Here is a 17,685-nt window from a genome sequence, read left to right as displayed (position 1 = left end):
TAAATGCCGCTCCATCTGAAAGCAGGTGATGGAGATTTACTACTAATCACAGAACCGGCTTTACTGACGAGATGCGCTTGACAATTGCATGCGTTTAATTGCACAGCCCTATTTGGACCTATTATTAACCTGTCTGAATGAACATTAGATAGTTTAGTAGTTTCAGCATGTACTGCCATCTAAGGGAACCACGATTCATGTGGAGACAGATAGTAAGTGTTACATTATGCTGACGAGGTAAAAAAGGAAACCGGTCTAGAATCATGTGGCATCTCACCTGTCCAACTTCCTGTGCGTACAGTGCTGCCGTATTTGGCACCGTGTTGTGCTTCTTCAACTTCCTCTGTTGCTCTAACCGCTCTTTCTCTTTCTCAACAGCACGTGTGGACTCTCTCAGCCTCTCCAGGTCTTGCTGGTACGTCTGCCTTTGCCTCTCGAGTTCCTGCCTCTCCTCGGCCAAACGCAGCTCCAGTCGCCGACACTCCTCCTCCCACTCCTTCAGCCGCTGCTCAGCCGCCTCCGCCTGCCGCCGCTGCTTCTCCCGCTCCCGTTCCCAGCGCGCCTGCTCCTGCCGATGCTGGCTCTGCAGCCTCTGGAAGTTGGCGAGCTCCTCGCGGTGCTTCTCCAAGTTGCGCTGCTTTTCCTGCTCCAGGAGCACGTCTGTGCCACGGTTCCGGCTGCCGGGACGTTCCCGCTCGGCGGTGAGGAGAGAGGCCCGCTGGAGCTCAATGTGGCTGTCCTGCTGAGAGATTATGGCCTGAGGGGGAAGAAGACAGAAAGGACTTGATGTTTGGATAGTTGTTAAGAGCTTCCTGGTAACTAAGGCTTAGTTTAGCAAGTGTTGTGTACTTTCAGATGCTTGTTCTTGTATTTGCTCAAACAAGATTTGTGTACTGTATTGTAAGGTGCTTTGGTAAAGTGTCTGGTAAGAATGTAAATTTCATGAAATGTAAACAGAATGAAAGAACAAAGCAGCAAGCAAGAATGCAACTGAAAGGACAACAGAAAAAATGAATAAAAAAGGCCAAAAAAACCCCCCAAAAAGCTCAAAATAACAAACAAAAGCATAAAGGAAAAAAAAAAACTAAATACAGAAAGAAATGAAACCAAAACCAAAAGAAAAGCAAATTAAAGGACAACTGAAAGGACAAAAGATAGGAAAAACAAACAAATAATGAACAAAAGATGAAAAGAAAGAATGGGCTGTCATAAAAACAAACAAACAAACAAACAAACAAACAAACAAAGGAAAGAACTGATGAAAAAAAGAAAAAGCAAACAAACAAAACAGCAACTTAATAAAAACAGAACAAACGGAAGAAAATAGAACAATGAAAGAAATTTGAAAGAAAGAACAACTGAAAGGTCAGAAGAAAGAACAAAAAAGAATGAAAGAACAGATTGTCATAAAAAGAAACGAATGATAAAATCAACGAGAGAAAAAAATGTAGCAAAAGTAAAAAATACAGAATGCAAACAAAAACTAAATGGCAAATAAATAAAAAGAACAAATGAAAGAGAAAGAAATTAAAGAAAATCAAAAACAAACAGAAAAATAAAAACAAGAATGACAAAGAATAAACAGAAGAATGAAAGAAAAAAAGAACAAAAGACAAGGAACAAAAAAAACGACCAAAAGAAAACAGTATAAATGAAAGAATTAAACAAACAAAAATCAAACACAAAGAAAAAAAAATACAAGACTGAAAAGACAAAATAATAAACAAAGAATAAGACAGTAAGAACTAACAAAACGAATGAAAGAAAAAAAGCATAAATGAAAGAGAATGAAACAAACAGAAACCGAAAAATAAAAAAAAAATAGAACAAGAGTGAAAAAGAACAAATACGACAGCAAGAACAGAAACAAACATTAAAGAAAACGGCATAAACAAAAGAGAATGAATAACAGAACAAGCAAAAATTAAAATAAAAAAAATAAAAGAGCAAATGGACACAAAAGAAAGCAAAACTGACAGAAAGAACCAAAAAATAAATAAAAAATGAAAGAACAAAATAATGAAATGAAAAAGAACAAGAACAAATGAACAACAGAAGGAGCAACAGAACAAATTAAAAGAATGAACAAACAAGCGAATGAACAAAAGAACAAATGAAAAATGAAAACAAGAGAATGGACTAATGAACAAGAAATGTAGTTGTTGTTTAAATACAATATGACAGATGTTGTGAACACCTGAACAAGCAAATGAGCACAGCATGAGAACCCCGATTCCTCTAAAGCAGATCTTGTCATGATTATAGGATGCATGTGGCTGAGGTTATGAGTGAGACGGGAGTGTGGTCATTCTGTTGTACCTGTAAACTGTACAGCCTCTGGGACAGCAGCAGCACTCGCTCATAGAACTGGAAAAACAGGAAGACCAGGGCAACATTACTGGCAGGATGATTCAATATTCAGAGACATTATTCTCACGAGACACAATGCCACATTCCTGCCAAGTGAAGTATCGCTGCATTAACAGTCGATTAGGTGCGGTGAACGCAAAGGTTACCATCTCAAATATGTATTGAGAGGGCTGTGAGAAATAATATGTGCCTTTTATCTCATGGGAAACAAAGTGAGCCGTAATCGCCAATCCAATCCGATGTGCGCTCTTACCTCTGATTCTGGAAATTTACAGGTGGACCACATTTTGTGCAAGCTGCATGAGAAGGCCTCATCCTGAGAGAGACGAAAGATTAAAATAAATTAAAAACATTTCAATCGGATAACATCATGTATATCAACGTTTGCTAAGAAAAGCCCCCAAGTGAAGACAATTCAAAGACATTATCATCGTAGTTGAGTAATGCATTACTTTATTGTAGCAAGTAAATGTTATTAACAAGCATTAGAAAAAAAGTGTAACATTTTTATTTATTACTGAACTTTAATTTCCTTGATTAATAATTCTTTACTGTATTTAAATTATATCTTTAGGATTAATCCCACTAGTAGGTATTATATACATTGCTAGATAGTTTCTTTATAAAATTAGATTATGTATTAAACTATAATTTTTATAAACATAAATTACTATATTTACTACAATAATATAATATATAATCATATAATTGTATAATATAATCATCATATAATTATCAGATCTATAGCTTGACAGTGACTGGTATGACAGTTTAAAACTGACAAAAGTGAATTTCCTGCCTAGACCATCTGATGCCACTCTTCTCGTTTAGTAAACACTGGCATGTTCCCATCATCTGTGGGACAAATGCCTGCATGAGTGTGTTCTCTCACCAGCTCATCCCGGTCCTGACATGTGTACACCTCTTTGAGCTGTGGATCAGAGCTGGCCCGTTGACTCCTGTCCCTGGACCTGCCGGCTGCTCCGGGAACCTTCTTCTTAATACTGCCGTCTGATTTAACACACAAACACACCTGATTTACAAACTTATACTGGAGAGGTACATAGTAGACCTGCACAAACCAACCATATTCTATAACACAGGCCAGGGGGGTTGTGTGTAATTAAGCTTAAAAAAATGCATCTTGCCTTCTGCATAGTACAAATAGTATGTGAATCGGGATGAATAGCTTTTAAAATATAAAATTACAAATTCAAAAGTTAGCTAAGGCGTAGGCTGTCCTTGTATTTGCTCAAACATGATTTGTGTACTGTATTGTACGGTGCTTTGGTAAGAAAGTGTCTGGTAAGAATGTAAATTTAATGCAATGTAAACAGAAAGCAAGCCAGAAAGACAGAAAGAAAAGAAAGACAGAACAAAAGTCAGAGAACAAACAAATAAAAGACAGCATCAACGTTAGAAACAAAATACAGAAAAACAAAACAAAACAAATCAATCAAACAAATAAAAGATTGAAGGGGAAAAAAGAAAACAAAAATACAATTAAAAGGACAAAAGAAAAAATGAAAAACACACAAACAATAGAAAGAATGAAATGCCACAAAAGAACACTGTCATAAAAACAAACAAAACAGCAAATAAATAAAAGAAACTAAAATAGAACAAACAAAAGAGAAAGAAATAAGCAAAAATTAAAAGAAAAAAAAAAAAAAAGACAAAAAGAGCAACAAAGAAAAATTATACAATGAAAAAAGAACGAAAAACATTTTCAACATACTATGATTTGAGACAAACGTAATCTTAATGGACGACAGGAGTCGATCGTAATCTTGCCTACTGCATAGTTAATCGACAGGAGTTAATCGTAATCTTGCCTACTGCATAGTACAGATAGTATGCGAATTGGGATGCACAGCCTTTAAAAATGCAATGAATATGGATAAAAAGATTTGAAATTATGTAACGATAATGAGTCTCAAGTTACAATCCTGCCAGCTAATCCCCATTAATGCAACATGTATAATCAGTGTCTAATCACATGTATTGATTCTTACTCGTAGGCAGTTTGCTAGGAATGCTATCGTAGCCGCTAAAGGTGTCTGCTCTGCGTGGCAGCAAACTCAAGGACGGACTCTGATTCCCTTCAGTCTGTGGAGATGCTTCCCGAGCTCCAGATGAAAGGAGGTTCTGCAGGTTCTCCGCTACAGAAACAGAGATTCGCTTCAATAACTACATTTAGTTCTCTAATAATCTAGTTTACTAGCAGGTGGAAGATTACATCATGACGCCAATGCTTAGCACAAAAACTAACTCAGCCTGATGTGTTACCTTCAGTAATGGCTCCTTTGAGCAGCTGCTCCCCCTGCTGGAGGTCCGAGGCGTCGCCCCGCAGCAGCAGGCGGGAGCGAGAGCTGGCGTCCTCTAGACCGGCCACAGATTCAGCCAGCTCTGCAAACAACTGAAGCTTCTCCGTGAGGCTCTGGACGATCTGAGCATCCTTCAACGTCAGGCGATCTACAGAAAATGAGTCGCAGATGGAGGGAAATGTGTTAAAGAGACAAAATCATTGATGGAATTTAAATTATTTTAAACAGGAAGAACATTATAAATGTCATAGCACAACATAATGCAAGAAACCATATTTTTGTGGAAAATGTTTTTTCTCAGGATTCATTGATGAAAAGTTCAAAATAACAGCATTTATTAAAAATGTTAAATTTTGTATATATTAACAAATTTTGTCACTTTTAATCAATTCAATGCGTCTCTGTGGAATAAAACTATTTCTTTCTTTAATAAAAATGACTGACACCAAACTTTCAGATTTATCGAACAATTATTTTTTAAAATTATAATTAACAAATATAACTATACATTTATACAAACATACACACATATATATTTACACACCCAATTATGATAGTTATTACTATATATTATATTATTATTAATATATAATAATATTAAATATCATATATAGTTTAGTATATTACAATATATATAATATGCATAATACATAATATTATCAGCATATGCGCTTAAAATACTTATTTTTGACAAAAGATACAAGATTTGCAAGATTTCAGTATGAAAACGCAAGTCCGCCATCTAGTGACAAAAGATCCTTCAAAGCTCATTAAACAAAAAACCACCACACATCATCAAAATGAGCAGAAAAACAAAACAAGATTGTCCTTACGAAAGAGACAAGCCACTCATGGTTTTACCTTGAAACTCTCGGAACCGGGCGACTCTGGCTTCTTCTTCCTCACTAAACAATCTCTCTTCGATATGTGGACAGCTGATGGACAGGAACCAAGGAGGAACATTTTAAAAAATGCAGAGAGAAGTAAATACAGACACATATGTGATTATAGACAGACACAGACCTCTCCACAGCCTGACGAATGTGGGTGATCCACGTGTTGCGGTCTTCTTTTGAGCTCGTGTGGATTTCGTACATCTCAGGTTCGTTAGATGAGGCGCAGATGAGGAACATGGCTCGCTCCTCGTGTGCCACCTCACGCACAATCAACTTCTGCAGTGAAATAACGGAAGGCTTGTTGTCCTAGCGGAAAACAAACACGGATGAGTGCATTCAGATGAACAATTTCTCATCTTGTGTAAACTGAAAACAAAGTGCTTGTACTCACCACAGTCGAGAACACAAATCTCTGGTCCTTTTCTTGCAACAAGATGAGAACATCAGTAAGAAGTAGAGCTAGAATATCTGCAACGGAAGAATCCCAAATGTCAACTGAGTCAAACAGACTTTTCAGACTAACTAAAAAAAAAAAAAATAAAAAAAAAAAAATATATATATATATGAGATGGCAAGAAAAAATATATTTCAATGCCTTTGCATTCTGTCTTAAAACGATTGCATTCTCTTACAAAACATTTGCGCTCTTTTGCAAAAGTATTGCTTTCCCTTGAGAAACCTTGCGTTCTATCTTAAGACTATTATGTTCTCTCTATTAAAGCTATGCGTTCTCTCTTAAAATTGTTGCGTTCTCACACATAACATTTGGGTTCTTTTGCAAAGCCATTACATTCTCTCCCAAGAAATGTTGTGTTTGCTTGCAAAACATTTGCGCTCCCAAGAAATTCTGCATTCACTCACAAAAGCACTGAAGTATAATTTTTCCTCTTTCTTCGTATTATTTGCATTTGCTTGCAAAACTTTTGTGATGTAAAGTTTTTCAGGGGAATGCAAAAGTTCTGCAAGCGAAAATACTTTAAGTATTTGGGGAAACACAAACCCTGTCCCTTGATGGGCTCCGTACTTGTGCATGGAAATTGTGGTTCTCATAATACCTTTGAGTCGACCAGATGCAGCTTTCCAGTTGACCATTCCCTCGTACAAGAGCTTGCGGCGGCCCTGAGAGAGGTCCTCCTTCCGGAAAACACGTCCGTCTTTGATTTTCCCCAGCGACTTGGGCTCCATCTTGGAGACGATATCCCTGAGCCGCGCTTCCTTCTCATAGAGACTGACCTGGGCGTCCACCTGAACGATGGCATCTTTGATTAGACTGAGAGCCTGTGCTAATCCTTCATGTTCCTCTGTCCCGGCTGGAATGAGAAGAAAGTGTTTAGAACCTTGCAAATCCATAATATCTGGATAGTTTCACTGGACTGCAACAACCAACCTTCTGTGTTGTGCAGGATGCGCTCCAGAAGAACAGGATACTTGGTGATTCGCTGTGTCACCAGCAAGATACACTCTGGAATGCCTAACCGCCGCACTATTGACAGATTACTGATTTTCTGAAACACAATAAGGGGAGAAAATGATTCAAAGCAACGCTGAGGAAATGTTAGCAACTTTGAGACGGTTAATATCTCAACATACTCTCATGAGGTTCTGGAACTTCTTGTGGCTCTGCAGCTGCTCTTTGTAGTAGTTGACTGCCTCAGTGTGCCGACTGCAGAAATCCCCATAACTTTCCTTCATTCGCTCTCCAAGCTCTCCGGAAAACTAAAACAAAACAAGCAAAATAACTTCCTGCTTCATACATGCTGTTGTCACACTTCCTGCTTCTTACTTCCTTCTCAATATTTTGTTCTTCACACCTACTGTTGTCACATTTCCTGGCCCACACTTCCAACCTCCACACTTGTAACAAAAGCATATGAGAAACAGTAAGTCTAGGCCAAGAAATGTGAAGCAGGAAGTGTGGGCCAGGAAATGTGAAGCAGGAAGTGTGGGCCAGGAAATGTGACAATAAGATGTTTGAAGCTGGAAGTGTAGGCCAGGAAATGTGAAGCAGGAAGTGTAGGCCAGGAAATATGACAACAGCATGACAGTAAAAGACAGGAAATGTGAAGCAGGAAGTGTAGAACAAGAAATGTGACAAAAGATTGTTTGAAGATGGAAGTGTAGGCCAGGAAATGTGACAATAGGATGTTTGAAGCTGGAAGTGTAGGCCAGGAAATGTGACAATAGGATGTTTGAAACAGGAAGCGAAACCGGAAATGTGAAGCAGGAAGTGTGAAAACAGCATGTGCAAAGGAGGAAGCAAAATAGGAAATGCAGGGCAGGAGGTATGAACCAGGAAGTATGACAACTGCAGGAAGGGGGTGGCAAAAGTGCAATAACAGGATGTGTGAAGCATAAAGTGTAGGGCAGGAAATGTGACAACAGGATGTTTGAAGTAGGATGTGTTAAACAGGAAATCTGAAGCAAGAAGTGCAAGACAGGAAACGTGAAGCAGGAATATTAGGGAAAAAAGTGTGAGATCAGGAAATGTAGATAAGTGAGAAGCAGGAAATATGACACAGCAGGAAGTGTTTTGGCGAAAACACTGAATAAGGATGTTTTTAAAGCATAAACTGAGAGACACGAAATGTGAAGCAGAAAGCATAGGGCAAAAAGGTGTCAACAGGAAGCAGGAAATGTAGGGCAGGAAATGTGAAGCAGGAAGTATGGCACTAAATTTAGGGCACGCACCTGGGATATAAGGATATCTGAGAGTTTATGGATGACATAGTTGCATTCGCTGCCAGGCTGCAGGGACTCTGCGCGACGCTCCCGGAGGCGGGACAGGAAGTGGCTGTGCAGCTCCAGCAGGCTGTCCAGCCGGGGAAACAGACAGTCCAGCCTCCTGTCGTCCAGCTGTAGTGCCTCCCGCAGGTCTCGAGCGTAAACGCGGAGCATGATCTTGAGCGTCCGCACGTGGTGTATCTCCGTCTGGATGAGCTCTGGAGGAGACAGGAACAGCTTTAGAGAAGATCTGGAAAACACTTTCTTGAAGTTCCCAGTGCAGTGTGGGTAGGTAAACAACACTAACCATATATAACATCCTGTCTCTTGATCATTTCCTTCGAATGTTTCTTTAAGAAGTGCTGATCCACAGCCAGATTCCAGGACTCCACCTCGAAATCTTGTGTGATGGCTTCCAGTTCCCCTCGTACTGTGGTGTAATACGCATCTGTGCACAATAACGATAAAGCTCAACATCCACACAGATCCTCAGTACAAAGTACTGCTTTACAAAACCCCCTTCATAAATTACCCATGACACTTTATCATACGTTCTGGGTGTTCTCAATGTTTTGGCTTTGAAAATCAACCCCTCACCTTCAACGATGAGAGACTCGGGCATCGTGGAGGCGAGAGATACGGTGTCGTCAGCGGGGCGCTTCATCCTGAATGCGTCAACTTCATCCATCTCTCCTGTGATAGAGCTGCCAGAGAACATGAGCATGCAAACGCTGCAGTAATTATATAGACATAATATATAATACTATAAAGACATTAAAAAAAAAAAAATTATTAAAACATCAACTAAAATTAAAGTGAAAACAGAAAATATAAAATATAATTAATTAAAAATATATATATATTAATGAAACTAAAACACCACTGGTGTGGATTTAATTTAAATAAAAATATTAATTGAATATATTCTATTCAAATGTAATTATATAATTTAATAAAATATATACTAAATAATAAATACATAAATAATGTGTATTTATATTATAATAAATATATTACATTATAAATATTATTCAATTAATATGTTAACAAATAAATATTAAAGTGCCATGTTAAAACTCATGGATGCACAATATATCGACAAGTATATTCGTAATGGTTGTACTGGTCATATGGTATATTCATAATGTATGTGTGTGTTTTTTTTTTTTTTTTTACATTGTCAGCAATGTATGTGTGTGTTTTTTTTTTTTTTTTTTACATTGTCAGCACAGCATCAGGTTATAGGATTTAATGCATAAAAAAAATAATATACCGATTTATGATATTGCCAATCATAACAACAACAACAAAAAAAAAGTATAATTATTGTTAGTCAAATCACACCTATTTTAAATTGGATGTTTTATGTTGAAAAACTTTAAAAACGTAAAAAGTTATCATTAAACCAGGTGAAATGTATAAATTTATAGTATTAAAACCTTTCGGTCTTGGTCATAATAATAAAAAAATAGTTTTTCACACTGGTGCATCCCAACATGTAGCAATTAAATATTTAGTCATATTTATCGTACAGCTTGTGTAAACCACAGCATGCATGACTGAAGGCACACAGGACTCACCCGCTGTTGTTGTTGTGGCTGACTGTAGGGTTGCTGGAGGCGGCTGGTTGGGTGTTGTGTCCTTTGGGTGGAACGGTCATACCTGAAGCACAGCGAGACGTCCTGGACGAGCCATCGACGTGAGTCAGGGCAGAGCAGGGGTCCCTCAGAGCTGCAGAGAAACCAGACGGGTCAGTGCGGTAGCAGTGCCTCAAAAACGAGCGAGGCATCGAGTCGAGGAAGCGGTAGGTGAGTAAGTCACGATGGAGCAGGACTCGAACCCCGAGCCAGGAGACAGGGACACGAGCGCTCTTCCTCTGAGAACCACGGACTCTGGGTAAAGCCAGTGCCATGATGCCCGACTCTAAACTGGATATCAGAAAACACTGATGGAGAGGAAGACGGTAGGCTTTATAAAGTGGAGAGTGGCTTGTAGAAATCACACATGCGCCTTCCCGTCTCGCCTCCCTCCCGTCACTGTCCTGTTGAGCCGGAGGATGCTTTGATGCAACAGGCGAGGGTCTGTGTCTCACCGTCAGATTAGTGTGAGCATGTAAACCATTATCATCTCCAGAGAGAACCTGACAGCTAATGAGTAATAATGTTAATTTGAATAACAAATAATTATTTTTTGTGTTAAGAAATATTAATAAATTCAGCTTTATTAGGCTATGCAGCAAATTAAACATGATAAACAATCTTATAAAATGAAAATTTTTAAATGCTGCATTTGTATTTAATAAAATTATAAACATACATGTACAGTAGTAGTAATAATAATAATAGTAAAAAAATGCAATATAATAGCATATTCTTAAATGTTTTTATTTTTAGAAATATCTATAAATATTATATTTTTATATTAATGAATACTTCTTTTATATTAAAAATCTAAATGAATTTAACTTTATTAGCCAATGCAGCAAATTAAACAAACACATAATAAACAACTTAATAATAATAATAATAATAATAATCATCAGTACTTCATAATTAAAAATATATAATAAAAATTATGTATTTTGTGCATTTTTAAATAGTTTTAATATATTTTAAAATTTGTATAAACTCGCCTAATTTAAAATGTATTAAACCACCCTAATAAAATATTTAAATGAAAAATTAATTCATTTAATCAATTAATACATTTTTTAATGAACATGACATAAAAACTACAGGTCTCAAAATTCAAGCTATCCTATCTCTATCGCATTTATGTCTGCATTGTTTGTATTGCTGCCAAGTTACCAATATTCAGCTGTAGCCCCTTTATGCAATTACAAGAAAATGTGCTTCCAGAAGGCTCTGGGTGAAGCAGGACATTTCCAGATGTTTTCCGCTGGGAAGTGAAGCATTACAGGCTTCATCCGCGGTTCCTAAAGCAATTACCACCTCGGCCGCGGTCACAGCGGGAGCTGTTTAACGAGACCTCCAGAGCTCAGGAGGAAATCACCACACCGCACTACACTAGCAAACAACACATCGTCTCGATACAGAGGGTCCTCCGGTTTATTTCATGACACAACCTTACAAAACGACAAGAGCAGAATGGCTGGGAAGGAAAAAGCTACCATCAACTTACTTGAAATGCTACTCTTCTACTACTACCAAGTACAATTGTGTCCAAGCCACAGCATGAGCAGTAAATCTTGATCAGATTTGTGGGGTAATTAATTGGAGAAGCGTGATTAACCTCTTAAGTGCTTCTCTGAGTGAAGGTTAAAACGAGAACAACAGCCAGATGACCTTAATTTGCTCTCAGGGGACTCCCATCAGCATCTGCTGCCCAGCGTCCATTAAACCAAACAAGCTCCTCGTGCAGCTGCGAGACTGGACTAAACAGCAGATTAGCAGAGGAAAAACTGAGGGAAATGTTGTTTTTGAGATCATTTACTGGTGCTTATTAACCAGCTTATTAACCAGTCACATCTCACTTGTTGTACATTATGCCAGTGTTGTTATTGTTAACTAGAACTAAAAATATAGAAAATTATTTTTTAAATTGAAATAAAGCAGAAATAAAGCAAAATATAAATGTTAGATGAAAAACTTAAATGAAAATTAATAATGTTATGCTATGGCAACTAACTGAAGCACTAAAATGACTAAAACTGAAAAATAAAAACTAAACAGAAATATAAAACAACAACAACATAAGAAAATGACAAGCACATAATTACAAACTAAAATGAAAAAATAAAACGAAAATGAAAATATTTTTTAAAAAGCGCATTCAAAACTTTAAGAAATATTAGAATAGTATATAAATAAAACTAAAACAACACTGTTGCACACGTAATTAAACACACTCAGCAAAAACGTCCATTCTCACAAAGCATTTGAGAAATCCAATTCAATTTAATGAATTGATTCGTTCGAGTTAATAATTTAAATGAACCAATTAAAAAATTATTTACTCGCTTAAAAATGATTCACTGACTCAAATTATCTACAGATTAAAAAAAAATACATTAACAAATGTAAAAATGATTTACCAATTCAACAACGATTCAGCAATTCAAAAACTGATTCAGCCATTCAAAACTGATTCAGCCATTCAAAAACAATTCACACATTCATTTGACTCCCCAATCCTGATGCCTGTGTGACAATTTACAATTAAATTATGATTTTATAGTTATAAATATTAAAAAATAACAATAATTTTACAAAATATCAGTAATATTTTATCAAATTCTATCATTCATTACTAGGTTTTCTGGATTTATTGATAATATTTAGAGTAAATTACTTGGTTCAAATGCTGTTTAATGCTGTTACAGCACTTTAACAGAGATTCTTATCATTTTTGTTGAAAACAATTTGATTGAAAAAAACAAAAAAAACAACATGATTTAAAACCACAGTGCCCAATTAAATAAATTCAATATTAACCCCCATAACCTTGTAGTGTTTTTCAAAATGGTCTTGACTGTAGTTTAACTACTTTCAGTATCATTACATTTACAAACCTACAAAATAGTTTCACAAAGTCTTTAGCATCAACATGCCATCGTTTCAAGGATATGACACGATATATGATATGAACGCTAAAAACTGCTTACCTTGACTATGCGACTGAGCTGCGGCGTTTGACGTCTTCTGCGCCGAGTGAAGAAAACAAACAAACACGGTTTTACTAACACAGTGAGCGGCTTAGTTTATCATTTACAGCAAACCACACCCTGCCACTCCTCTGACCAAAGATAAACTCGTTTACTGTCTGTAGGAACTTGATTCATTTGATTCAAACAAACTCAGTGTGAAGTTTGTTCGGCTAAAAGTCGAAATGTGAACGAATCTTACCTTGTTTTTGCTGCTGCACTCGGGCAGCAGGTTCTTGCAGCTCTTGTGGACGTTGACGGCGCAGTCTGATGTCCAAACACAGATCCCAGCGGTGGAGAGAGGGACAGGTTAGTGCTCTCTTATCAAAACCAGTTTATCAGACTGTCCCATAAACTGAGTTTACATGTGAAGGGGAGGACTTGAAGAACAGGGGCGAATGTCGTAATGCTGCGGGACAGTTATGTTTCACAATACTTCTTTCATTTTATAAGAACATCAAAGAAGTAATATTCGAAACGCACTAATAATTCTGGCAGGCATTTGTATTTAAAAGTATAATCAGATATACAATAAAGTGTTTTTTTTTCTCCATAACGTTGGTTTCTGCTACAAGACCTGATAACGCCAGCAAACAAACTATCTGTGCAGGTTTATTGGGGTTAGAGAGCTTTCAGAAGCACTCATTATTATCCATTCAAAAGACCTCTGCCACATCCCTGTGGGCCATTTTCCACTTTTCACCCCAAAAAGGGACTGATTCCGTCCATTTAGCCACAAACCTAAATAGAAACACAACAAACTGAGGGTCCGATCAATGCCTGCTACTTCACAGGACCTCCAGAACATCTGACAAACTTCATCTTATACAACGGAACTTTAAGACACTTCATTCCATAGAAACATGAAAACTGACAAATATGTAACAAAATCTAAATTTGTAGCTTTTAGTCCATGTCTATTGGTTTTGAGGACATTTATATAAATGCTAGTGTGAATGCTGAATTTCCAGCAGACGTATACATTTAAGTGCACTTTAATTCTTTCTCAGCTAGTTCAAAACGCCATATATAACTTTGTCCAACAAAATGCTGTCAAAAATGAAAAGGTCTCGATTTTATACTAAATGCAAGCATATAGCTATAATATGTTGCTTAGATAATTATTCCACAACCATTCATACTGATGTAAGAAATGTGTAGCTTAACAATTAAACCGCTTAAAATTTGTTCACTGTATTATTTAGATAACGAAACCACTCTGCATAAACAATGGCATGAATAATAATTATTATTATTATTACTACTACTACTAATACATTTTAAAAATTGTAAGTTATATTAAAATATCCATAATTAATGAAATACTCCATAAGTCTTTGTTGAAGCATAACTATAATTTAGTTATTGTCAAAAAACAGAAAAATAAAATAAAATAAAATGGTTCATTATTATTATTATTATATTATATATTAATATATTACATTAATATTTCACACAAATTAATCCAAATAAAATAGAAGTAAAAAAAAATTAACATCTGTTTTTAAACACAAACATGGCATTATATTAGATAATATTTTCATATTAGAATATTATTCATGCATAATATTATATATCATGCATGAATAATAATGCATAATGTTATTAAAAATAAAACAGAAGAAAAAAAATTCAATCCAACAGTTTTCAGACAAAAATGATCTATTATTAATCATAAAAATTAATCTCAGTTGATCTTTATTCTTTAATAAGCATTGTTATTAAATCATTTAAACAAATAATAATATATTTGAATTCATTTTTAAAATGTAGAATAATTAAATACTTTTTTTTTAATTGTTGAGAAACGTAAACAATATATTATATAATATAGCTAGCAGATCGCATTGAAACAAGTTCAAATAAACCCTTAGAAATGTATCCAGTCAAGTCCAGACCAGCATCAACTGTTAGAGGCAGAATTCCAAAATCCCATTCATTTTAGCAATTCAGCAAATCACTTTGATTCTTAATAATAAATGGAAATAGAACACTTCTGTCTGTGACCAACATTAAGGAAGTCCAGAGAAAGGCTTTATTCAAAGATCAAGATCAAGTGAACGTCTAATGACTTTCTGGAACGTCAAATACGCCTGAAAACGGAACAGGAACTTGAACTCCACGATTAGCTCCCTGAGGATCATTCATAATCCTGTTATCACATCACATGATCCGCTCGCTGGAATGTGAACGTGGGTGTTTTAAGAAGCGTGACGTGGTTATTTATCTCACGCTCTGACAAACACCTAAAAACCAGCTTGGGTCAGCAAACCTGGGACATCAAAGCGCAGCTTCAGAGGAGCCGACGGGACGGGTGCACCTGACAGCGCTCAGGCATGCGGAGGGGGGACTCACTGAAGTGAGCGACTGCTGCCAAACACAGTTAGCAGCATGTGAGCGTCCAGCTTAAGAACAGCTCCATCAGGACAGGAGGATCTCAAACACCATTATTCCTCCAAAAACAGACTGAAAGTGCCTACAAATGTCAACAAAACCACAAGAATTACACTGAAACAAACTCTTCGAGTATTAAATGACTCACATTTGCTGCTTCCAGCTACATTAATCTTTTACTTCTGAATCACAAAATAACACATTTCAGAACACCACAAGGCCGAATTAACTATTAATAAGATAGGATGTAATATTCAACACATTAAAAAAGAAATGTAATGTTAAATTAGAATTCAAATATTCAAATTCTTGATTTTGTCCAACTTCAAAATTTAAGGCAAGCATTACTAACACTATATTCACTTTTACCAGACGGTATTTTCCCCCAGATTTCAAAACAAATTTACATAAACATTAATAAATAATAATTATAAAAATTTTAATATTCATGTCTATTAATATAGTATAATCATAATTTAGTTAGTGTCAATAAGAAATAAATAATTACAACAATCAATCCTACATATCTGTAACTGCACAACAAATAATCTGCATTGTAAACAGAAACTTAAATAATAATGTAAATAATAGTAATAATAAATGTGATCATAAATAATAAGTAATAATAAATATAATGTAATATTATATATCAATAACATATAAATGATTGTTTTACATTTAAAAATATAAATAAAAGTATATTTAAATTTATTTGTGCAATAAATAAAATTGTAAAACTGATTATTTAATTATTTTTGCTTTTTGACAGTAAATAAATGATTATACTACAACAACAGACAGATGTATTGTGAATTTTTTAAGTTATTAATATGCTTTGTAAAAAGAAACTTAGCAATATAAATGTTAATAAAAATTAAATAAATATAGTGTAATATGAATTATGTACACATTATTACTATTAACAATGTATATTTTTTATTAAAAATATATACATTTATTAATGTTTATTTCTGGTTTTGGACAATAACAATGCTGATTATACTATAACAAATGACAGATGTGGTTATTTTAATTTATTATTATGCATTGTAAATAGAAACTAATAAACATTTCTCATGGACTGTAACGTATTATGATTTATTATAGTATATTATATACAGTATTTTTAATAACACAATAAAAAAATACATTTATTGTTAAATCAGAACCAAAATGTATTTATAAAAAGTGATGAATTTGTATAATTTTATATTTCATTACAATTACTATTCACTTTTACTACAGATTTTTCCCCCCTAACTTACCACACTTACAATATTTGCCTGGTGGACAATAACTAGCAAACAACAACAACAAGAGACAACACACCCTAGCAACCACATAACAACCTGCCAGAACACCCTAGCAACTCATTCTGGTGGCAACGTGATGCCATTATTGATTAGCTGGGTCTTGTGTTGCAATGTTTACATGTTAATTTTTTTCTAGCTGCACACAATGATCTCAATGTAATGCAATTAGCCAAACGAACGACTACGATGAAGAAATTAACGACAGTGATGAATAAAGCCTGCCAACTAAAATGTCTGCGAGTGTTTGACTGAAGTTCCTGAAGTCCAGCATAAACACTGACCTGGTTGACTAGCCAATGAAACTAAACACAATGGCCAGCTGACCTCTTAACCAGCAACTGAGCAAACTTTCAGCTATTTTAACGCAACTGTCATTTAAAAAGTTAAAAAGAGCCACCTGTAGCTGAACATTTACCTAAAACGCAGCCGTTCGAAAAGAGTTTGAACGTGTTTTAGCAGCTCTGTGTTTATTAGCTCTGTTAGCAAACACCTGTTACTCTGAACAAACTCACCGTTTATGACGCCGTGGACGCGCTTTACGGCCTCGTCACCTCAAACATCACTCAGGTTACTATGACAGCCACACAAAAACACACGACACATCACCTGGCAACCTAAAAAAGCAGCGCCAATCGCGACTGCTGTATGTAGATTGACTGTCCCAGTACTGCGCCGCGCGGCATTATGGGACAAGAGGCGCATTCCACACAGGCTGAGTCCCAAATTTAAAGCGACAGGCGCGATTTTGGAATGTTTGGAGTGGTTTGAATTTTCAGTGTGGTTGTGAGTCAATAAATATGAAAAGAAATAGTAAAAAAAATTTTTTTGATATAAATATAAAATACATTTTAAAAATATATTTTATAATTTTAATCTTCCTTTTATTTTCACATATTTTAATGAATCATGAATGGATGAGAAAATCTGTCCATCCATCCATCATTTTATCCATTCACTAAAAGATAACTAAAAAAAAAAAGGGAAAAAAAAAAAAATAAACT

The 17,685-nt window shown here is 35.6% G+C and overlaps 1 protein-coding gene across 1 annotated transcript in view; it reads right to left on the bottom strand.

Annotated features, from left to right (window-relative positions):
- Positions 1-17,685, bottom strand: part of LOC107731313 (rho guanine nucleotide exchange factor 18) — a gene marked incomplete at its 5' end in the record, with an annotated part of 41,641 nt that overhangs the window by 18,459 nt on the left and 5,497 nt on the right. The window contains 18 exons of the mRNA XM_016542364.1: positions 278-757; positions 2,320-2,367; positions 2,624-2,686; positions 3,263-3,381; positions 4,386-4,532; positions 4,660-4,845; positions 5,559-5,632; positions 5,721-5,899; positions 5,985-6,061; positions 6,649-6,903; positions 6,981-7,098; positions 7,184-7,309; positions 8,282-8,532; positions 8,622-8,762; positions 8,912-9,018; positions 9,895-10,045; positions 12,939-12,975; positions 13,180-13,244. Coding sequence (XP_016397850.1) covers positions 278-757; positions 2,320-2,367; positions 2,624-2,686; positions 3,263-3,381; positions 4,386-4,532; positions 4,660-4,845; positions 5,559-5,632; positions 5,721-5,899; positions 5,985-6,061; positions 6,649-6,903; positions 6,981-7,098; positions 7,184-7,309; positions 8,282-8,532; positions 8,622-8,762; positions 8,912-9,018; positions 9,895-10,045; positions 12,939-12,975; positions 13,180-13,244 — 2,624 coding nt within the window. The remainder of the gene's footprint in view (positions 1-277; positions 758-2,319; positions 2,368-2,623; positions 2,687-3,262; positions 3,382-4,385; positions 4,533-4,659; positions 4,846-5,558; positions 5,633-5,720; positions 5,900-5,984; positions 6,062-6,648; positions 6,904-6,980; positions 7,099-7,183; positions 7,310-8,281; positions 8,533-8,621; positions 8,763-8,911; positions 9,019-9,894; positions 10,046-12,938; positions 12,976-13,179; positions 13,245-17,685) is intronic.

Source organism: Sinocyclocheilus rhinocerous, unplaced genomic scaffold (genome assembly GCF_001515625.1).
Source record: "Sinocyclocheilus rhinocerous isolate Xijiao unplaced genomic scaffold, SAMN03320098_v1.1 scaffold3173, whole genome shotgun sequence".
In the NCBI taxonomy this organism is placed as follows: Eukaryota; Metazoa; Chordata; class Actinopteri; order Cypriniformes; family Cyprinidae; genus Sinocyclocheilus; species Sinocyclocheilus rhinocerous.
Note: the sequence above shows the minus strand (reverse complement) of the source record. Positions and strands in the feature narration are given on the sequence as shown.